This window comes from Balaenoptera borealis (assembly GCF_965194805.1).
Source record: "Balaenoptera borealis genome assembly, chromosome: 6".
NCBI classification, from domain to species: Eukaryota; Metazoa; Chordata; class Mammalia; order Artiodactyla; family Balaenopteridae; genus Balaenoptera; species Balaenoptera borealis.
Window position 1 is genome coordinate 51,632,309 of NC_138863.1, and position 24,322 is coordinate 51,656,630.

Genomic DNA, 24,322 nt, shown 5'->3' on the forward strand with positions numbered 1-24,322 from the left:
AAACCCCAACATTTCACAGAGTCCTCATTAGCAAAATAAAAAAGCCTTCCTTTGGCAGAAACAAAAACAGAGAGGAACTTTGATAATGTGGAAACCGTGTGAGAAGAGCAGATGCATGTGGTAAGTCAGATGCCATCTAGAAGCCAAGTCGGTCGACATTGAAACGGTAATCTTCCAAGCCACCAGAGACAAGAGGGCTGCTAGAAATAACCCTGGTGCAAAAGGCACATTCAGATGGAGATGACTTGGCAGCCGTGGGCAGGAACTTATTAAGAGCAAGTTGTGTGGCCAGGGATGGGGAGAGAGAAGGAGCTGGCCTCGCCTTTTCCTGGGGCTCTCTCCCTCCGGCTCCTTTCTCTTTCCATCTCCCCTGGCGCCATAGCCCTTCACCTTTCCGTTGAGATAGCCTCTCTTTCTTCCTTTCGTCTAGTTTGTTCTAGCTTTCCCACCTAGCTTTCCCTTAATAGAAAATAACATGGAAATGATAACATAGGGATGTATTTATTTTAAAAAGTTTTAATTCTCTGTGCTTAATAGCAAATGGGTTAAATCTCTTCTCGCTCTTTAAAAACAAGTTTCCTTTTTTATTTCAGTATGGTTACATTATATATATGTACATATATATTTGTACACATATACATATTTTATATACATACATATAGATTCTCCACACACATATACCTCAATAGAAAAAAATTTTGACTCCACATTACACAATGAAAAAAAGATTTTTATGATTTAAGTAAAAATTTATTGATTTTGACAATTGTATTTTTCTCAAAATATTGCATTAAATTATTTTATACCAATACAGCTTTTGGTGGTTTATGATGATAATGTCTAATTTTTAATACTTTTCTGCCCATATTATGAAAAAAAATTTTTTTAAATTTCATTTAGATATCAACCAGTTCCAATAAACTACTTCCTATGAAAACTTCATTTATACTGACAATGAAAATGGATAGCTCAAGGTTAGTATCATACAGAAGTCCAGGGTAACTATACTAGTATAGCATGGTTAGTAGTAGTGTAATGAGTAATATAATTCCTATCTTAGTCATAATTGGCCTTCATGTCAAAGTTTAATCTTTAGACTGTTGAGTGTTTTCAAAAGCAAATAAAGGACCCACATAATGTTTAAAACACTGGACAAATATAACAAATAAGTGACAATTTCAAAATAGGAAATCTATGTCCCATTAGGGCAAAAGAAGAAAGTGAGAGCAACATCTGGTAACGTAATTAGTACGATTAGGGAAACACATCCACAGAATTTACTCTGCAGGGGAAATGTAATGGGAAACCACCCATTTACTGCAATGCCGTGGCAAGTGCTAGCCTCTAAAATATAAAGAAGAGAGAGAAGATATTCTCCTATAATTCTTTAAGAGATGTTCAACCATCTCCAAGTAATTTTTGTAAAGTTCTTATTGTTCCACTGCTTTGATTCATACAAAGCCATGTTATACCTTTGCTACTGTAGCTGTACTGTGACGGAGGAAAGTTATTCTCACCTCTTAGGGCTCCTGGTTGGGTCTAAAAATTAAACTGACAGAGGCAGATTAATAGGAAATAAGTATGCAAATGTATTTAATATAAGTTTTACATGACACAGGAATCTTCATAAGGAAATGAAGATCCGAAGAAACAGATCTGAGTGTCTTTGTGCTAGTATTGATGAAGTATGGACAGCTGTGGAGGAATATGACAGGTTAAGGAGTATAAGGTAAGTATAGTAAACTGGGGGAAACCTAGCAAGGCCTCTTTGTTTGGATTCTTCTCAGTCCCTTTGTCTTCAGAGACAAAGATGCTCTTTTCCTCCCAGTATAGGGAGGACACCTTTCATGTGAGGGTTTTATAGCCTGTTTCAGTGGAGAAGGACAGTGGGAAGGTCACAGTGAGCCTCCCGCTTCTGTTTTCTCAAACTCCTCCAACTTAAAATATTCACTATGCCAACGTGCCATATTTTGGAGTAGCGTGTCCTGAATCCCATCACTACTTTTGAGAAAAAAAGATTTTTAAATTCCAGGGAAACTCATTCCTCAGTTAGCTTGAGGAGAGTATCAGTTAGAATGTTCTCTTTGGTTCCTCCTTAAGCAGCATGTTGTTTTTTTAATACCATGATATATATAGTATATTCTGCAATTAAGCATTTAGGTCTGAGGTAATTATGCTCATTTACATTATTTTTACTTTCTCGGCAATACAAAATCTGGGAGATGGTACGTGAAAATTATCATTCCTCAAATTCTGGGGGTTGGGGAGTGCAGAGAAGATGAAAGGTAATAATAAAAAATAGCAATTTGTGAAATTATTTTTATTTTACAATTTATTAGAAATCAAGAAAAAGAAACAACTTAAAAAGATTGATGTCTTGCTCTCTAAGATATCATACATAAGATTGTCATAAATTTGGCAATTCTTTTTTTTTAAGATATTAAAGTTTATTTTAAATATAGATTTAAACATAGAAAAGATTTTTTAAATGAACCAAATACTTCAAAAAGAGTTTCAAATTTGATTTTTTATTGGCCATGGGTCATTTTAGTTTGAAGTCGATGCCAAAGAATTAAACTCAGATTCCTCTTCCCATCCAGCCTCATTAGCAAAATTATCCCCATGTGCTTCGTGTATGAAATGTAGAAAGCTTACTTCTAAGTGGATCTATAAAGCACTATAAGAAAACATAAAACCCTATTGTTCCTAAGGAGGATGTGCTTTTTCATCCTAAAAACTATTACAACTTCTCAAACAAATCATAAGCTAGTGGAAGAGTTTGTTGGCCTATGGGTTCATTTAGGGCCACTTTCTTTGGACTCTAGTTTCCTGATCCATGAAATGAATCCTACTTGTCATACATATTTAATGTGATTATTAGCTGAGAAACATAGGTGAGGCCACTTTATTAATTGTAAAGAACTAAACAAAGAGTTACTAGAAAGATGGCAACAATACTAGCCTTCTTGTTTTTATAACTCTAACATTTGAATCAGTAGTTGGTATGTAGTAGACTATCTATATATATGTATTTGTGGAACTAAATTGAATCAAGACCAATAGAATTTGAAAAAGAAACAAAGGAATAAAAAAAATACAATGGAATTTGAAAAGCAAGAAAGAAAACATATTTAAAAGCCTCCTTATTGTAAGAGAAAACTTGTATTCCAGAACTTAGAAAAACTAAAAATGAATCACTTAAAATTTACTCAAATTCAAGATCACACTTTTGGTTATAGAGAGAAATAAATTAAAATGAAAAGGAAGAATTTGGCAAATAGTGCAGCATCAATGATTAGCAAAAAAAAAAGAAGGAACAATTTCTGAAAAATATGTCAATATTTATGTATAACATATCTAAAGTGCTTCAGAAAGCAATCCTGGAGAAAGAAAATAACACATGATGATGGAGCTGGAGGTGATGGTGGTGATGGTATTAGTTTGTGTTGGTATTTTTCCAAGCTCAAGTAGGAACACAGCAATGACAAGTTAGCTTCTCTTTGTTATCAACTCATTTTTCACCTGGAGGAGAAAAAGAAAATAACTAACTACTTCAGAACACAGTGGAAACATTCCAGAGAATTTAATACCATGTCATGTAAATCTCTGCAAAGGGAAAAATCTGTTACAGCATCACTTAATGGCAACAAACTTGTATGCTTAGAGTAAATTATCCAATTAGTCATTTGCAGCAGGAAATTTTTCCTGGAAAGTTTTCCTTTTAAATCTTAAAACAAAAAAAAAAACAAAAAAACAAAAAAACTGATCACCATTTTTTAGATCATTTTCTAAGGATAAGTTGTAAAAGAAAACAATTGGTTACAATGCTAAGGTTGTTACCTACATGCATACTATACATGCATACATACGTGTATGAGTATTTCTAACTCAGTTTTGTTCTGTTGGCTGTCAGACAAGCATGCAAAGATACACCTTTTCTCTTCTGATTCCATCTTCCCTTAATGCTGCTGCTTTCTGTCTGTTCCCACCTCTTCTTCTCTCCTTTGCTGCTTGCCTGCAGTTCCTGAAAGAGTCAGAGGGAGAAACAAAGATCTTAGATTTAGAAGGAGCCTCACATGATCATTTGGTTATCCCTCCCCCATATCATTCTCCACATTTTACTGAATAGGAAACTGGGTCCAAGAGTAATTAAAGAACTTTCCCAGTGTCACACAGTTATGACAAAGAGGAAATGACACGCTCTGCTACATCACCTCTTTCTATTTCCTTCTAGGAGTTTATCACTATCTGAAATGATCTAATTCACTTATTAATTTACATATCTATTGACAGTCTTCAAATACTAGAATATTCATCCATGAATTTAAGGACCTTAACTATCTTGTTAACACCTGTGTCCTCAACACTTAATGTCTAGCATGTTATAGGCATTCATACATATTTATTGAATAATAAACTAGAATACTGGTTTCTTGTTTCCAATGTACACTTTTATAAACTACACCAAATTATCCCATGAAAAATAGTATAGAATAATTAGGATGTCTGACTTGTTCTAATTCACACAGCGGTGAAAAGATGCCCTCCATTATTTTCCTAAAGCTCTTCTTCCTCTGAAATTTAGTTCTTCAGAATGTTATGATAATAACATATAAAATCTAATAATTTAATTTCTTTAACAGATTTCACATTTCAGTAACATAGACATTTTTAATGATTAATATATCTGCTGGAGCTTTGAAGACTGGTTTTTGGAATCAAAGACTTGGAAAACTAAGGACATTTCTTCCCCATCCTCCTTCAGAGAAATCAAATGCTCAAAATTACATGTAAGCATAAACACTTTAATGTAGTTAGACATGCTTTTCTATTATCAGTTTGCACTTTACACTGTTTGCTTTTAGATGTGGGTAAAGAAACAGAGTTTTTAAATCAATACAATATAACTGGTTTATTTATGAATTCATAAACCCATATTGTGACTAAATAAACTCTGCAATACTTGCACTTAAGTTATTTGCTATGACAATACTCCATACCGGTGTTTCCAAAACTTCACTCAATGGTGTATCACTTTTGTGATTTTGAGGTACCACTTCTACTATGGTTATTTAACATTTTTTAAAAAATTGATTTAAAATACACTAACACTTTAAGCTTGTCTCATCCTAAGCAACAATAGCTTAGGGGTTGGTGATTATGTATCTTTTCTAATATATAATAGTATTTATAAATATAAAAATAAAATATAAACATAAAAATAATTTGTCCGTGGCTAACCTAAAATAATGTTTCCACAATATAGAAAGCATTGGTATAATTGAATTAAAATTTAAAATGGATGGTGTAAACTTTTTTAAGAACAGAAAATAGTCTTGAGAATTTTGTTTTTTATAAAGATGCTTACCTTGCACAACTCTGGGGCTACAAAATCACTGTTTAATAGAAAGAACTCTGACCTAGAATCCTGCTCTGCCCTTCTACACTCTCTGCTTCAGTTTCTCATATTTAGGGGGACAAAAAAAACACTCAGCTTGTTACTGACCAGGATTCTTGGCCTCCTTCATCAATAGAAATTGATCAGAGGCCAGACAAGAAATTCAGGCAAGGCTTTATTGGGCCACCTGCTGCAGCAGGGTGCAGCGAGAACAAACAACAGGTTCCCTTGCTTGCTGGCTACGGAGGGGGTCGGGCTTGTTCCTTATATGGAATGAGGGTAGGGGTGTGTCCAGGGGTTGGGCCAGAGGGGTGGCTTAGGTGTTTTGCCCACCCCTTAAGTGGTGTTGTGTGCAGGGGGCATGTGCAGTACCCCGCTTTTGCTCCAGGCTTTTCAAAAGTGGCAGTTGGGTTTTTTGGTCTCTTTGTATCTTTTGTTCAGAATTTGCCCCAACTGCCCATACATGCAGTTGTTTTTAGTCCCATACAGTTTCTTTGTATTTTGTTGCTGGAGGAGAGGTGTGTCCAGGTGCAGGCACTGCAGCAAAGGGTCCCAGGTCCCAGCCTGTCTCAAACTTACCCACCTGACTTAATCTTTCTCAGATTCAGCGTACACAATTGAAGAGATCCAAGAGCGAGTGGCCAGGATGATGAGAAAAGATTGGGAAGAACTGGTGATATTTTATCACAGAGAGGAGACCACTTAGGAGATGACATCAGAGTGTTCTTCAGTATCTGAACAGCTGTGCCATAGGAAAGGAGGTAAAGTATAGGAGGAGAGAGAGTTTAACACACAAAAGAACACTTAGAGCTCCTTGGCTGGGTTTGGGGTTCAGCTGGAGCTATTCAAGAATTAGAGAAGCAATCAATCACTTGTCTGTGCTGTTGGAGAGGATCATGAACTAGAGAAGGTTTGGATAGATAGTCTCAAGTCCTTTCTCATTCTAGTAATAATAATTGCACCAGTTATTAAATGCTCATTATGCTGGGCTAAGCATTTTATACGTCTTTTCTTGTTTAATTTTCACAATAATGCAATACGGGTAGGTATGATCGTACTCATTTTACAGACTGAGAGACTGAGTCTAAAAATTTGGTGGGTGTTGAATTTGAACCCAAGTCAGAGTGCCTCAAACCCCATCTACTAACTATAATATTATATTATAAATGTTGTCTGGAAAAGATAAAGGTTTGGTTTTGTTTTGTTTTGGTCAGAAACTCTCTTTGCCCATTCAGCCAAACTGAAGCCAAGTTGTCATCATGAAAAAAATTTTGTTGTAAACTGTAATTGTGTGAAAAGGAAACTGAAAAGCCATTATCTCAGCTGGTTTCCTTCAAATTTCTGAGAAAGTCAACACTTTTCCAAAGGAAAACTTATGCTTTTAATTGTGATCTCTGTGTTTTGAGAGTGGAGAACAGAATAAAAGAAACCAACATTTCTGAAGGAAAACGTACTCTTTTAATTTTCATCCCTTTTCATTTTTAAGAATGGAGAACAGGATAGAAGAATCCAGAAGCCATTGTGTTTATTTCCCCATGTGTTTTTTGCTGTTACAAAATCAGCAAAAGCTTTTGTTTCTTTTGTTTGTCTGAATCCTTTTGAAAAAACATTTATAAAAATGTCTGTTCATGGGAAGGGAAGGGCAATTTTATTTTTTAGGGCCTCAGGGTATCTCAAATAATCTCAAGGGGTATCGGGATGTTTTACAAACACAAATAATTCAAAATCACTTAAAACAAATATGTGTCTTAATCAGATTTTAAGTAGGGAGAAACTTAGAAAATCAAATAAACAGTCACAGCAGGTGGTCTAGAAACTCCAGAAATTTTTGGTGAAACTGGTTTAAAAAAACAAAACAAAACAAAAAAGGCCAGGGCAAGGAAGGGAGAAGAGAAAGGAAGGCAGGGAGGATGAGAGGAAGGAAAGAAGCAAAGAAGGAAGAAAGGAAAAAAGAAGGAAACTTGGAACAAGTACTCATACATACTTGAGATACTACTTATCAATGAGTTTTGCATTTATTTTCTTGGGGAAAATATACTAAGGAAAATTACCATTATCTCTATTGTATTGGCTTATAGATTCACGCATTTCTTTTAATCTCTATATTATAAAACTCACAGTCAAAATTAAAAACAGTACTTTTACTTCTTTGAATCCTGATATTACGATCCCACAGTGGATTTTGCATTTGATTATCTTCTTCCTATCTTAATTTACCTCTTCATTGACTTTTGAGAAATCTTTTCATCTTTAGTTTTTTAATCCATGAAACATTTGAACTTCACTAATATCATTAATGTGGAAAGCAAATTGGGCATTCCTCCACCTCCACTAAATTATGTGGTGTAGATACTTTACATTGAAATGCAATAAATAATTGTTCAGGATGCCAGAACTTTGAATTATCAAAAGCCATATTCAGTAAATACATACGGTCTTGGAAAACCTTGCTTTGTACTGATGCTTATCTTCTCTGCCAGTTCTGTAGGGGAGACATTATCTCTCCTTTATTTTCATAACACCCAGTAAAGTGCCTTCCTAGAGATGAACCAGTAAAAAATAGTTGTTGAATTAATGAAATTTCTTATCTTATGATAATAGGAGATTTATAAAATCTAATGATTCATTAAAATGCAATAGGAAACACCCCATATTTCCAGTAATAGCCAAAAATAAGTGACGGGAAATTTGGCATATTTTATTTTAGATTTATAATTTTTCTTTCTTAATAACTAGTGGAAATGATGGAAAATACATCTCTCACAGCTTAAAAAATGAAGAGAAATCTGTGGTTATTTAATCATTAGCGTGTTGTTGGTGGGAAAAAGATGTTTAATTCTAAAGAGTAATACATTTTGATCTTTTGAATCAAGAAATCTGGCATTTCTCCATCATTCTGAAATAAATACCATGTACCATTCCGTATACAGCAACAGGATAAATGCAGATCTTAAAAGTTTCATTAAACATTCCTCTGTAAGTTAAACCCAGACACACACTCATGTCTAAATGTATTTAATATTTATTTTTTACTTTTAAAGTGATGCTATTTACATTTGACATTAGAAGGCAAATCGTATCAGTAGGACATCAGGGATTAAGCTGGGCAGTATTAAAGTTAGAACACTCACATGCTTGCAAATTTCTATGTTGTTAAAAAGAAAATCACGGGCTTCCCTGGTGGCGCAGTGGTTGAGAATCTGCCTGCCAATGCAGGGGACATGGGTTCGAGCCCTGGTCTGGGAAGATCCCACATGCTGCGGAGCAACTAGGCCCGTGAGCCACAACTACTGAGCCTGCGTGTCTGGAGCCTGTTTGCAACAACAGAGGCCGCGATAGTGAGAGGCCCGCGCACCGCGATGAAGAGTGGCCCCTGCTCGCTGCAACTAAAGAAAGCTCTCGCACAGAAACGAAGACCCAACACAGCATAAATAAATAAATTAATTAATTAAAAAAAAAAAAAAAGAAAATCACTGTTGTAAAATAAATACTTATTTTTTAATTGTAAGTAATATGGAACGATCTGTAGGTAGTTCTAAAGTTCCATCAAGGGGCCCTTCCCAGGAGGTGTATTACTACTTTGTGAGTGTGGAGAGCAGAGATGGAAGTCAAGCAGTGGTGTTCCATGGGATATTCAGAAAAGTTAATAGTTCAGTTATTCCCAAGAAGCCTTCTTGCTGCAGACCCATTATTAATGGTCCCGCTGCTCTTCTCTCTCGTTCACGCCTTCTTCTTCTTCAGGGAATGCTGATTCATTCTGGCCTTTCATATGCTTAACCCCTGAAATTATAAAAATTATGCTCAATTTATTTCTGGCAAATTCACTGCTTTGCTGCAAGAGGTAAAGAAAATGAGTGGAACGTTTTCACTGGTGTATATGTGTTTTCTCCAAGAATCTCAACAATCTAATCATATATAAACCTTTTTAATTCACTGAGGAATAAAAACACACCCAGCCCAATTTCCATTCGAAACAGAATGTCTTTTATAGTAATTACACCTTCTCCATTAAGAATTGCATCACTGCCTATTAAAAACCTGTTAACTAAAAATCTGCTCACAGGCTCTTACTGTTCCTCCTCAGGAGCAAGGAGGTGTGTGTGTGCCATTTCTGTAACTTTCAAACAACAAAAGAATCAGAATATTGTTAGTCTTCTTTAGGAATCAAAACATACAGATTTGATTCTGAAACTTTTGTATTAAAAATTCTTCAATCATTTCCCCCAAAACCTACACAGAGGAAAACCGTTGGCACACCTTTGCCTGATATATAGGCTATGTGATCTGGCCTCTCCCTACCTATCTGGCCTCATTTCCACCAGCCTTTCCTGCTTCCCCCTTTCACAGTAATGTATGCTTTAACAATACTAACCTGCCCTTCCACATTACAGGTCACTCCAGGCTCCCTCAAGCCTCCATGTCTTTCTCATTCTATTCTCTCGGCCCAATAGCTTCTTCCTACTCACCCACCTGATAACCTCCCACTCATCCTGATAGCAGCTTGCCTCCTCTGTGAAGGCTCCCCCAGTTCCCCAAGTAGACCTAGCTGGGTCTTTCTCATATTTCCCCCTGCTCTTGGATCACTTTCTCTTGTATCAATTACTTTATAGAACTGTATTTGTTTACATATTTTTCTCATGAGGACAAACTTGCTGATGTCAGGATTATGGGGTTTCACTTTGGGATCCCAGGCACAGAGCCTGGCAAACAGTAGGTGCTCATTAATATTGATTGCATAAATGATTGATGGAATTAATGAGGTGACACTTTGGTATATGTCTTTGGCATTTCCACAATAATGTATATTCAGATTTTTTTCAAAATTAACTCAAATTTGGAGTATAAATCATAAGGCGACTACTACAATCATTACAAAATTATCTTTCATTTCACTTGGGTCTATTCTGTTAAAACATCCTACTAGCTGACACTCTGCATATAGTGATGCGTAACATGGAAAAGTTTATAGATTTTTATATTTTAGTAAATTGGTTTATGAGATTTTTCTAAATATTACTGAAAAACATTGCCGTTAGAATTGATAAATGAAAGGAAGTCACTGCTCATGTTTACTATGAAACAAAGAAACTAAAAAAAGGAAAAAAAAAAAGAGTGGATTTGCATGTATTGCAGTCAGCAACCTCAGAGTGCCATTTGGCAAGGAATGACACCCCTGGGCTTGGTTGTTTATCTTGCAAAAATATTTGATAAGTTGTAATAATATTTAAATACTGTAATTTCATCTGCAAACACAGATCACTCACAGTCACCATAGAGAGAAATTTGTTGTTAACAAATGGAACTTATTTCATCATGCTGTAGATTATACAGGAGAAAAAGAGGTCTAAATGCTAAGAAGGAAAGGGAGTTCAATGAGCAGCCAATCAGTCACTCAGCTGGAGTCTTACATACCTGAGTCACTAAACCTCACACCTCCAGGAGATAAATACCTGGATGGTGAAATCTAGACTTCAAGAAGATAAATGATTTGTTCAAGTTTACAAGGATAGTGTGGTTCTAAAAGAAGTTCTGACACATCATAGGCCCTCAATATATACTGACTGACTCACTCACTGACTGACTCACTGACTCACTGACTCACTGACTGAGTGAATGAAACATAAAGTTCCATTGTCAGGAGACCCCAACTCATTTTCACCTTTAGCTTTTTGGATGCTAACCTATCAATCTCTAGGATTTATTGTAGGTTTACAGTACCTACTAACCTGGTTCAAACCATCTTGGCATTCCTTTTGAAGAATTAAAGCACAGTAATCATTCAGCCACCTGCCACTCTTTCCTGAGCTAAAATTGTCTGCACCTCCCAGGATTTGCAAAGGTTCTACTGCCTCCAGGGCTCATCCCTTTTATCCTCAAAGTAACTACAGAGTAATGAAGTTGTGTTCAGACAATTTTCCTTAAATTAGGGTTAACTTAATGCCAACATTGATTTGTCTATATGAGGGAGTCAAACATTAAAAAAAATTGGTAACCAAATGTCCAACTTATTAAACCATTAATCATCCACTTCCCATACTTGACTATAGGTCTACTCACTTATTTATTTTATAATGATAATGGCCACAAAGTTATACGAGAAAGCCTTCTTTAAAGTAAAATCACTCACTTGAGCAAACCTCGGAACGGCCTTTTCTCGGTCTTATTGGAGTGTGGCATTAACTATTGCCAGGTGAAAGATTTTGATGAGGCAGGAGTAGGTGACATCACAGATCTGTTCTGCCGAACCTCTCTACAAAACCACAGATTCTTTGGTTCCCAAAGCAGTTTACACTAATGTCATCTTTCCACTGGATAATGGATGGTTGATTAATTTGTGTTTTGAATTTTTCTTTTTTCCTTTCAGCACTGTTTGTTTGGTTATAGATGCAATAAATGCTGAGATTAATGTGTGAAGTCTGTGAGAACTGTCTAATAATTTTTCTCCCCACGCCCCTCCTCCTATCCCCAAACACACATATGCTTTGTATTTAAATTTTCTTTGAAGCCTCATTCAATATTTGAGTAATTCTGGAGGTGGAAGAAAGTAACTTGCTCTGGAGGTGTTGGTGAAATTCTCAGACCCTCCTCTTCTGCCAAGTGCTAATGAACACGCAGGAAAACACCTCACCTGCACACGAACTGATTCCCAGCATGTGGTAAAGGGCCTCCTGGAGCAAGAAAGACACAGCCAGCCCTGCACTCGGGCAGAAGGCAGAGGGATCCCCAAAATGCACAGAGGCTCTTTTCTCCATAACAAAATGAACATGCAAGAAAAGGAGCCATATATAAGACAAGGATATGCAGTAGGAATACATGAAGGAGTGAAGAAAATAGAGTTTGAGGAAAAGAAAGTAGACTGAGTAAAAGAAGGAAAGGAAAAGAAAGAAATGTTGCCCCTGCACAGAACGTTCTACTCGTGCTCTTCTCCATTCTGTAGATCAGGAGGTTAAATGTGAGTTGGATGAAGTTGTAAAGTGACTAAGTGAAGAATTATGAATAATTAACCCATAAAGGGAGGCTTACATTTGGCAAACCACACATCAATATGTTTATCGATTAATTCAGAGGGGAAAAAGGCAGGTTTATCACATTTGTAGATGACATGAAACTTGGAAGAAAAGATGACACGATGAATGAAAAACTAGTATTCCAAAGAGCTGGAAAGATGGCCTAAGCAGTTAAGGTAGAGGTCAAAGGGAGTTTTGTTTTTAGGAAGGTTATTTTGGTTCTAAAAGATAGAGAATGAGGGCAACCTAGATTGAGTATAGTTAGGGATTCAGGTGACCACAATTTCAACATGACCCAGCAGAGTCACCTGTTTGTAGGAACAGAGCTCTTGGCAGTGTGGGTGGCATTTCTAACAGGAGAGTCAGCAGTTTAAGAGAGGAAACTTCTCTCTAACCATGTGTTGGTCAGACTTTTCTGGATTATGCTGCCCAATTCTGGATTCTGCATTTCAAGAGTTCCATTGAAGGAAGTAATTGAGATTAAAAGCAGTTTTATGAAATCTTTTCCGGAAGAACTGGATATGAAACTGCACTGTTTAGCAAAATTAAGAGAGGACAAAAGAGGCTGCCATTGAATTCCTAAAAGCCTGGAAAAAGAAATAAAATTTATCTAAGTGGCGACTGAGAGCAGCAATAGTGTCAATAGCTGACATTCATGTGGTGAGGGCAGAGTACAGATCTTCCTAGATTTACAATGGAGTTACATCCCAACAAACCCATTGAAGATATCATAAGTGGAAAATGTGTTTAATACACCTACCCTACCGGACATCATAGCTTAGCCTAGCCTATCTTAAACGTGCTCAGAACACTTATGTTAGCCCGTGGTTGGGCAAAATCATCTAACACAAAGCTTATTTTATAACAAAGTGTGGCATATCTCATGTGATTTATTGGATACCATACTGAAAGTGAAAAACAGAATGGTAGTATGGGTACAGAATGGTTGTAAGTGGGAGCTGGTTGTACCTGGGAGCTGGGCTCACTGCCCCGCCCAGCATCACGAGACCATATCCTACTGCATGTCACTAGCCCAGGAAAAGATCAAAATTCAAAATTCGAAATACGGTTTCTTCTGAATGCATATTGCTTTTGCACCATGGTAAAGGCAAAAAATCTTAAATCAAACCATTGTTAAGTCAGGGACAATTGTATGGCTCAATATAAAGAAGAAAATTTCTGAACTCTTTATGTTTGCCCAGCAATAAGCACGTGAGTGAGCTCCCCGTCACTGTGTGTGTTCAAGTCAAAGCTAAATTTCCATCTCAGGCGAGAAAGAACCCTTGATTGAGTAGCAGGGAAGGCTAACAAGCTCACCAACCCTGAGATGCTATTCATATACAAAGGAGATCTGCTTTCCTACTGAAAATTTTGCTTTGCTGTGAGTACTATAAGTTACAAAAAAGTAATTCTAACTTTAAATGACATAAGTGGCCCAAATCCACATTTTAAAACAATTCACATCAGGAGTAGCAAATGTAAATGGATTCATTTTCTTTTTCAACCACATACTTTAGAAGTTTGAAATCATTCTAAAGTCCTCTGGGGAATTTGTGGATGTATTTTGAGAGCCTCTGACCCTCTTGGAATTCTATTTATACTTGTTTCTGTGCCTCTTCAGGGAAGAAGGTCCATAGTTTTCAGCAGAATCTCAGAGGGGTCTCTGACTCACAAATAGTTGTGAATATGAATCCTAGTCTAATCTCTTCACTTTAAAGATGAAAGGACAATTTCAGATAGCAACATGACTTGCTTAAATTCACACTGCAATCATAGGCTGGGCTGGGACACAAACCTGGGCCCCTAATTCCTACTGGGGGCTCTTCACCTGGGCCACCAGGACTCAGTCTTCCACCACTGTTATTGATCTTTTCCAAAGTTAAAACCTGAAGGAAAATGTGGTGACTCAAGATCATAAGGCTTTTTTCATTATCAAATTCTTTCAACTTATAACTGATAGATTTAGACGTAACTTTTCAGTCTTTTTTGTCATCATTGCTGTTAGTGTTTTTAATAGAGTTCGTAAACAGGAAGATGTACAATTTAACTTTGCCCAGCAACATTCCCAGAATGGGACCAAGTTATAAATAATGTACACGTTATTAGAAAAGAAGCAATAGGAGTTAAATATAATAAAGTTCCTACTGTGTGTTGAGCAGGAGAGAGGCACAACTAAAAATCAGATGGGGATGTAGGTCAGGGGTGATGGCATGCACATAAATGAAGTTAATTTAATGAAGACATGTAGAAATAAAGCATTTGGAGAGTTCTGATGTGGGAAAGAAGAGCTCCAACTTAGGAGATAGTAATTTGGACAGCTGTTGACTGAGCAATACACTGGTTAGATTAAGGGAAGCAGCAAGTCTGATTTCTGTATGAGAAAACTATTTGCAAAATACATTTAACAAGCATTAGTTTTCTGAAGGCCTACTATGTACAAAAGAGTGAGTTCAGTGGCCCTAAAAGAATGATTTTTCTAATGGTTGCTTGTATATTGATCCTTTAAATCTTATCAAAAAAATCATGCTAGATATACTCAAGGAATATAATTTAAGCTATAATATGGGACATCAAGTCTCCTCAGTAAAGGCCCACCATCTCTGATTGAAAATGTGCTTTGCATTTCCCAAAATGCTTTCACATGTATTTTGTTTAATCTTCTTGTCATTCATTTATAATAAATAGCTATACATTAATATACTGAGGGTCACAGAGATCGAGTGACATATTGATTTCATCCCAAAGCTAAACACACATCATGTCCTGAACTCATCTTAAATCTATCCCTTTCTACTTCATTTGGAGTAAATTACATATAAATAGCACAGTTGATCTCTGCTCTAATACGATGACTGTTCAGTTAATATAAACTGCAGATCAACACAGGATCATTTCACTTAACCACCCATTACTTAGAGAAGCATTTCTCTGTCGAAGAATAAATGTGTAATATGCTTCTCTCTTCATCATACATGGGAATAGGGGCAGCATGTTTATATGGTATTCATATGTATTCATAAGTATTATATATTTATGTATATTTTACCTATCGTATATTTTACCAAAGCTGTTGCCCAAGAGTAAAACCTAGGTGAAAGATTTAGCAGGAAATGCTGAGGAGAAGATAGGGGAGGAGGTATACTTACCTGCTATCATTAGAAGTGTGAATTCAAAGAATAATTTTGGAGAGTAATCTAGTCTCACTTATCAAAATGTAAAGTGCCCACATCTTTATCAGTAAGTCTGAGGTTGGAGCCAGGCAAGAATATGTTTTTTAATTTTGCAAGGATCCTGCTATTCAGCCTAGGGTGAGAATCACTTTGATAGACCGAGTGCCTCTTTTGCTCTCTACAGCCAAGTGCCCTTCTAATACCCCCTTTCTCTTCAAAGCTAATGCAGTCCATGAACTCAGAAGTAAAATTAAATTTTTAAGCCTACACATAATGGAGCTAAACAGTGTTGGGCAATTTCACTTTAGAAAGAGACAGAATGGCTCCCTCACCTGCCGTTCTTGACTGCCATTGATTGAACACAATAGCATATCTAAAATAAAGAATGCATCAATCAGCAGGAGTCTGTGGTTAGCCTTGAAAGCACTAAAAATAAAATAACAAAAGGAGAGTTGCATTTAAAGCCACAGAACAAATGATGCCTATGTTTTTTAAGTGTATCCACAGAAGGATGTCCTGTACTGGCATTTTAGAAGTCTCTGTCTTCCAAGGAGAGTACCTTCCTATTGAAGCAACAATGGTCACTATAGGCTACCATAGCCTTGAAATGCAGCAGGACCCTATGGTCCTTCCCCCATGTCCTCAGCCTGCATTTTGTCTGTAGAAAAACTTTAGCCAAAGAATAAGTTTAATCGGAGAAGTGAAAAAAATGCAGAAGTAAAGGAAGGCACTCAAAGAAGACCAAATAATAATAGTTTAGTCATCAAGCAAAGCCAAGGACCTTTAGTTTCTCCTCAAGGGCTATAGATAGTATTCTGAGCCATATCCTTTGAGCTGTTTTGTAGATACTGAAACCCCCACCAGGTGGAAGAAGTTAACTACATGATGAATCAGACTGTAGCCATGACATAAGCTGCCACAATTCTGAGAATTGGCCTCAAAGAAATGGGAACAAACCGACCCTGGAACTGAAGACTAACTGTACTTCAAACAATCAAGATGACACTGATCAGTCCACCACATGGCCAGTTTCAAGATGACTGTCAGAGATGACTGTGCTATTTCTGCATGTAGCCCCTTCCCTCCACCTATAAAAGCTCTTTCCCACTGATTGTCGGGGGGGCAGTCAGCCTTATGGTATTAATTAAGCCACCTGTATCAAGAATCACTTTGAACATCACTGGTCTAAATGCATCAGAGATTGTCAGATTGTAAGATTTTTCACTCAAATCTCCAGTAACCCCATACTCTCTTCACACTCAGCTGATTTTTTCAGGGATAATTGAAGTAATCATTAATGAATTGACAACAGCATGGCCAAATCTACCAAGATATTTGAATCAGTGCCCATATCTCTGCCTCCTCTCATAAGCCTCACGTCTCATTTTTTTCCACCCCTCTTTTTCACAATATCTCTTACCCTTTCAAAGAATTCTCCTAAAATTATAACCTCTCTTTCTTGCATCATCAGTTTCTTCCATTCTACTAAAATAGTCCCATAACCACAGAAACAGGTTTTAATTTCTTCCATTTCAAGAAACTGTCTCTTGACTGCACTCCACCTCTAGTCACTGCCCCTTCTCTCTTCTTTAGAAAACTTTAGATCAAAACTCATTATAGTATAATAAATAGGCTGCATCACGTTATAACCTCTCCTTAACATACTCCAATCAGACTTCTATGTTCATCACTCCATTAATAGTTCTTGTCAAGTTTCCCCAACAAACTCCATCTGAGGAAATCCAGTGGTCAGTTTCACACCATTTTAGACAAAATCTTGGCAGCATTTAACATAATTGGTCACTTCTTTTTGTTGAAACACTAATTTGACCTCAAGATGACCAAACACACCTGTTTTTCCACTTACCTTATTGACTATTCCTTCTTGTTCTTTTCAGCTAGAAAGTCCTACTCACTCTCACCCTACATGCCAAACAGTTCCAGGACTTGGTTATTGAATGTTTTCTCTATTTGTACTCACTTCCTAGGTGATCTCATCCAATACTATTGCTTTAAATATAATGTATAAATTGATGATTTCCAATTGTATATTATCAGTCCCAATCCCTCATCTGAGTTCAGATTCATAAAACCAACAGCCTAACTGTATTCTGACTTTTAAGTGTTTAATAGGCATTCCAAATTTAGTATATCCAAAACATGATCTTGATTCTGTCCCCAATCTTCAAACAAAGAGAAACAAGCACCTGGCCCCTACCAACCTTCTCTTTTCCAAATCTTTTCCATCTTAGTTAACAGAATATTCTCAGGCCCAGTGTATTCTTTGCCTCCTCTTGTTCCTTTCATACTCCTCTTCCAATGTATGACCAAATTTTGAAGGCTCTACATGAAAAATTGTATCCCAAGTCTAATCATTTTTCATCAGTTCCAGCGCTACTACCTTAGTCCCATGCATCACTAATCTCTACCTAGAGGACTTCAATAGCCTTCTAACTTGTTTCCTCACTTTCTCTCCTTCTACCCTACAGTTAATTCTCCAAACAATTTACAGAATAATCTTTTAAAAAATTACATTTTTCTTCCAATGAAAATCTTTGATGACTTCTCATTATCTTAAGAATGAAATTCAAATGCCTCACCATAAACTTATAATCATTAAGATGCTTCATGATTAGGTTCTGTCTCCTTCTGTACTTATCTCCTTCCAACCCTCCCTCACTTGCTTGCCTACATTGGTATTTTACACAGACCTCAAACAGCCTCAGGCCTGTCTTCCTTGCTCTCTTTACTGGACTTCTCTTCTTCTGAGGGACCCACATATTTTTTTTCTTCACCACAGTTGGCCAATCAGGTCTCTGCTGAGATGTCATCATTTCAGAGAAGACCACTGACCGTCCCATCTAAAACATCCCATCTCTTTCTTTCCTTTACTTTCAGTCCACTTATGGTGATTTATCTTATTTTTTCCTTCCTTTAGAGCATTAATCACTCCCTGGTGTCATATGTCTTTATTTATGGAGTTCTGGTATGCCTCCCGCTAGAATATCAGCACCATGAAATCAGAGTCAATACTCTGTTTTGTTCGCTGACTGATCAGCAGAGCCCAGAACAATGCCTGAACATTATAGATGCTCAGTGCATTTTAAGTAAAGAAATGACTAACTTCAATCTCACTTTCTTTAAAAATATTCCCTATTCAACATATAAAGACTTTTCAACGTAGCCAAATTTTTTTTCAGATAAATGAACTTCTGCCCAATCCCTTTAAGTCACATCTCCTATAATAAATAGAAAGGTAGATTATTTTTGGCCTGGAGTTAGTTTGTTCTTCTCTGTCTCCTATAGTATTTTAGATTACCAATCTAGACTCACTTAGCAATTATGATTCTGAAACTCCACCTAGTCCAAGAAAATAGGCAGTAAATCTTAACAAAGATGGAAAGGAGAAATGGTACTTTCCCCAGTATATAATGTTGTTCTGATCACCAAACACAGTTAATTAATCCCACTGGGTACATGGCTTTCACAATATAAGTAATGTAAATGGATTTGATTAAGTATTTTGGTCTCCTCAGTGATTCTCCTGTTACTTAAAATTTTCTTTTATGGGAAAGTGCTAATCCTGATGAGTTGATAGTTACATGCAGTCTCAAAATCAGCTCAGTTCTCTCCGTATCCTGAGGCTGTTTTCCTCCCCTTTCTCTGCGGAGGGCCTCAGCTCAGTTTGTTTCTCATTACACAGCTTGCTGGCCCTGGCTGCCCGGAAGCTTCTGAATGATGAGATTGTTCTGTTTTATCCTCCGCCTGACCCAAGGACTTGCAGTTCACACGCTGAGCTTTGCAACTCTTGCTCTGACCCTGCTTTTTTTGTTCAGATTTACCATTGTTCTCATAGGCATTCTTGTGCACAGGCAGTTTTACTCTCTGACCATCCCTTTAAATAATAGCAATTCATTGTATCACCATGGGGCTCACTGACCTACTTTCTTCTTTGATTTGCTGCCCTACAGTTGGTCTATTTTACTTGTCTCCCACGTGTAAAATCACAGTCTCTCTTCTTTTTACATAGATCTTTAACAAACTCTCCTTGGATGAGCTGATACCACTTCTTTTATTTCTTTTTATTTCTTTTCAAATTTTGATTTTATTAAGAATACTTGATGCAAAGGAGCAATTATATACTCAAATTCTATAGTGAGTAGCAATTTTATATTGTTTACATGAAGAAGGAATATTAGTAATAACATTTTTGCTTAAAATGGTAATTTTCTGTTATTTCTGCTCTATAATATTCAAATGTAATAATTAGGAAAACTATGTATTTACTTACCTAATCTACTGTTTCTCAACACATGAGTATCAGTTACCAGGGGAAATTTTTTCAATACCAAAATTAGAACACTCCAACCCTGCTCAGACATTATAAATTAATTGCCCTAAAACCACGGCTTTTGAATTTCCAAATTCTTCTCTTGAAAGCAAAAACAATCTTACTTTTAGTATACATACATTGCATTCAATTTACAATCACCTTTGTATTAGAAAAATTCTAAAATTATTAATAAAAATTAATGTAAGCTTTTTCAAAAACGCTTGTTGAATTTCATTGTTTCAGAGGCAAAATTCTCTTAAAGTATGTTTATGGCTTAGCACATCCAAAATTATTTGAAATTTTTTCAGTTTGTTCCCTTAACTTACTGTGTATCTAGTCTATTTACCTTTTCTTAGATATTTATTTCATTTCTTCCTCAAATAATAGACACTACTCTGAGTGAAAAAATATATATATAAATATAAATATATAATATATAAATAAAATAAATATATATATAAAACTGAGAGTAACCATCAGATTTTTAGAGATAAAATGAAATTATTGAGAATGAACAGCACTATTATTTCTGGCTTGATACACTAACTAGAAACAGTGTCCAATTTGCTAACACAAGGTAGCTGGGCCTCTCAGAGAAGATACCAGAAGGGCCATTTGGCTAGGGCCTCTTATGCAAAACTGGCCATGATTTAGACTTTTGATATTATCTCCAAATGTTCATATAGACAATAACAGATATAGTTATTGACATATTTATTGACAAGTTTATTGACAATACTTTTTTAAAGTACCACTCATAAAACTTCGCACATACATCTGATTACTGGACCATACTACCTGGATCGTACCATGACTTATTCTTTTTTTATAAATATTATAATTATGAGTAGTTCAATTATATCATATTGTAAATTTTGTTGTCAAATGAAAATATTGACAATTCCATCATTTTTGCAATCCTGTTTTGGCATCTCTTCATTTGTTAATATAGGGAACCTCAAGAAAAGAGCATGACCAGACCCCTTTATCCTCCAGAAGGCTTTAGTAAGGGAGCCATATAAACCAATGGACATGGAAGAAGAATAGCCTGTGCTCCTGTTCTAATCCCTTCTAGTCTCCTCCCCACAAACTATATTAGCCTAGAGACCTAGATTGAGAAAAGAGCTTTTTCTCAATCATAGAAGCATGACCTTTCAGGGTCGAAAGAACTTTAAAAAGCAGTCTTGAGTTCAAAGGACAGTCCAACTGCCTCTTAACATATATACATACACACACACACACACACACACACACACACACACTGTCACCACCACCACCATCATATTAAGATGTGAACCAAGGCCTGTTTTCTGAAGTCCCACAGTGAAGAGCTATCATTCAATCCAGAACACAGTTTTTCGGACTTTTATTCTGTATCCTCTGCCTTGTGCCACACCAGATACAGGAAGTGACAAAAATGCTGGTGCCTGGGAGTCCCAGGGGACTTCCCTTCCCGCCTTCTCTTACCCAACCACAACCTGGCTGCCTGATGTCCATGCAAAACCACTAAGAGGTAAAATGTCTTCCATGGTATGTGGAAGCTGAACGCTCTAGGAAGATTCTCTAATGGATGTTTTGTGAGATTGAAATGGACTGTTAGTATAATAATTTAGGCAATATCATAGATCGTGTTTCTATAAATTGGCCTGAAATAAAAAATGGCATTGATTCTATGTATTCTCAGTTCCAAATCCCTTACAAATCAAGTTTCTGAGCACAATCCTTTTTTATAATTGGAGGCTGCATGTTCTGGAAATTCACCAACAGTACTACCAGAATATAATTAGAAGTTGGTGGAAATAAGAGGTATAATTTTCTAAGTTTCTAAGAAAGATTTACTTCTCAACAAGTAACATTATCCCCCAGATAGTCCTGATTTATTCTTTATAATGAGTGTCTACTGTTTAGTCTTTTCTCTACTCTGCCCTGCTTATAGGGAATGACTATTCTCCCCACTCACTTTCCTTCAGGAACCACTCTTCTCCCCACTCCAAACACCAGGTAACAATCAGCACTGCCTGTTTCTTATATTATCTTGTCCTCTGGCCACTGTGCCAAAGCCAGGGGTATCTGACCCATGCTGGGTTAAGTATGATCCTTCCCCCATGATCTTACTGTTGGAAACCAAGTCATTATAAGAGAGTTTTTAATTTATGGATGGTGTACAATGTTAAACTTGTTTGCTCTTGATGGCCAGGTTTCCTGCTTAAGGAGATAGCTGGTCTGCAGTGGACCGTAGGGAGGATGAAGTTGACAGGTAAAATAAAGGAAATGGAAGAGATGGCAGACTTTGATTCTCTTTGTTTCCTGAGGCTCAGCTTCCTTTCCTTTCTTTCCTAGTAGTTTGTTTTCCCTTAATAGCATAAAGTAACCAAGTAATCTTTCAATAAATTTCCCTATTGCCTAAGCTAATTAGATTTGAGTTTTGACATGTGAAACCCAAAGTGTCCTGAATAGTCTATTCTCTCTTTCTTATGTCTTCCCTGTGATCTCCTTCTGGGATGGAAGACAGAAAAGGAAAATGAAAGGCAACTGGAGTATTCCTTTTTCCCCCCTATACCTCCATCTTTGAATGCAACTTATGATGTGCTGAGAACCAGACAAAAATGGAAAATATTCCATTATGTCTCAATGAGTGACCTTCAAGTTAAATCTAAACCTTACACTAATGATTGGAACTAAAGTAATAAAAAACATTTAGGACATTTTTTACAAAGACAGTAATTGTCTCCCCACAGGCAAGGCATCTTTTGAAGAATGAATATCAGACTTTCAGGTCAGGGGTCAAAATCATCACAACTGGTTTCATGCTTTCTTTGGTTCCTGAGGCAATAATTTTATTACTACAAAGCCTTGAGCATTCATGGTCAGCTCTCATTGTGTGGATCTGTAAATAACCAGATGACAGAATTTGAGTGATTATAAAAGAAGTATTTTGCCTAGAATTGTCACAACCTAGGTTTCAGAATGCTTAAAATTTGTCAGTTTTCTCAGAGTAAACACTTACTTCAGTGAATTGTGGAGAAGACATACCAGATATTGACACACATGATATCATAACACATTAAAAGCAATCTCCTGAAGACTCTAGGAAAACAAAGCAAAGAAAAACTTTTTAAAAATTCCCCCAAAAATTAGCTCTTGAGCTCCTCCTCATCATTATTTCAATTTGGTTTTGAAAATACAAGTAAACAGAATCTATAATTCTTGATACCATTTATTTTGTTGTTTTTGTTCATCTATATTTTCCCACTCACCTAATTGATCCTTGTACTATGATCATAGTTAATTCTAGATAAAAGTGAGGTTCAGTTTAAGCATGACTTACCCCAACCTCTTCGTGGGGCATCCAATCTGTCTTGGACTGGAGGATTACTTTGGAAGTTTCATCCTCTTTCCTTCCTTTGCACCTTTATCCTATATTACCAATATTTATAATTAATACTATCTAAACTACAGTGGGGCTCCCTTCTGTTGCCCCTATTATTCTCCTGATTCTAATTCTATCATCATGTGTAATAATAGTAATAACATATTATTACAGCACTTTTCAATTTTTCAGGGCAAAAAAATATATATATCATTCTAGTCTCAACATTACACTGTAACATGGAATGGGCTACTGTTATTATTCCCATTTCACAGCTGGAAAGTTGTGTCTGCCAATAATTAAATGAGTTGCCCAAGATGGCTTGGCAAGTCAATATCAGAACCCAAAATTCCTGAATTTGACTCTACAGTTGACCCTTGAACAACACGGAGGTTAAGGGCACCAACCCCCATCCCCACCCCCAGCGCACACACACACACACACACACACACACACACACACACACACAGAGAGAGTCAAAAATCCACATATAACTTTACAGTCAGCCCTCTATATTTGCAATTCTGCACCTGCGGATTCAACCAACCACAGATTGTGTAGTACACTAGTGAAAATGAGCAGGGCCCTATAGGGACCTCCCAAGCATAAAAGTCTTTCCATGTCCCCCATTTCTTGTTTGTAAGTAAAGGCTTTTGGCCTCCTGGACCTTCCCTGAGTCCCAAAGATCAGATTCAAACAGTTCCTAATTAGGAGAGTGAGGGAATGCAGAAAGAAACAACAGTGCAGCCATGGGGCCTGATCCTGGTTCCTCCTAGGGGGATGTGCATATCAGTTTGACACATATCTCTGAGTTCTTCTACAGGAAGTAAGGCCCCCACCCAGGTTGAGGATGGTAACTTCAGGCTGAGCAAAGAATGTGGACCCCAGGCTGGTTGGAACCAGAAGGCTGATGGTTGAGATTTCTGGAACACCACACTGTTACCTCACCACAAGCCAATCAGAGGAAAGTCACACACCCTGCAGACCTCCCTCCAAATCTTGCCTATAAAAACTTCTTCCCTGAAACCCATCGGGGAGTTCAGG

General features: G+C 36.8%; 1 protein-coding gene and 1 long non-coding RNA gene across 5 annotated transcripts in view; both read right to left on the reverse strand.

Annotated features, from left to right (window-relative positions):
• Positions 1-24,322, reverse strand: part of LOC309631332 — a 639,135-nt gene that overhangs the window by 505,173 nt on the left and 109,640 nt on the right. The gene's annotated exons all lie outside the window — the stretch shown is intronic.
• The window catches only part of PPP1R1C (protein phosphatase 1 regulatory inhibitor subunit 1C), a 133,733-nt gene continuing 109,472 nt past the window's right edge, over positions 62-24,322 (reverse strand). For 2 of the 4 annotated variants that reach the window (XM_082397628.1, XM_082397627.1), the window contains exon 5: positions 62-9,178. In XM_082397628.1, coding sequence (XP_082253754.1) covers positions 9,090-9,178 — 89 coding nt within the window. In that variant the 3' untranslated portion in view covers positions 62-9,089. The remainder of the gene's footprint in view (positions 9,179-24,322) is intronic. The other 2 variants (XM_082397626.1, XM_082397625.1) reach the window with 2 other exon arrangements.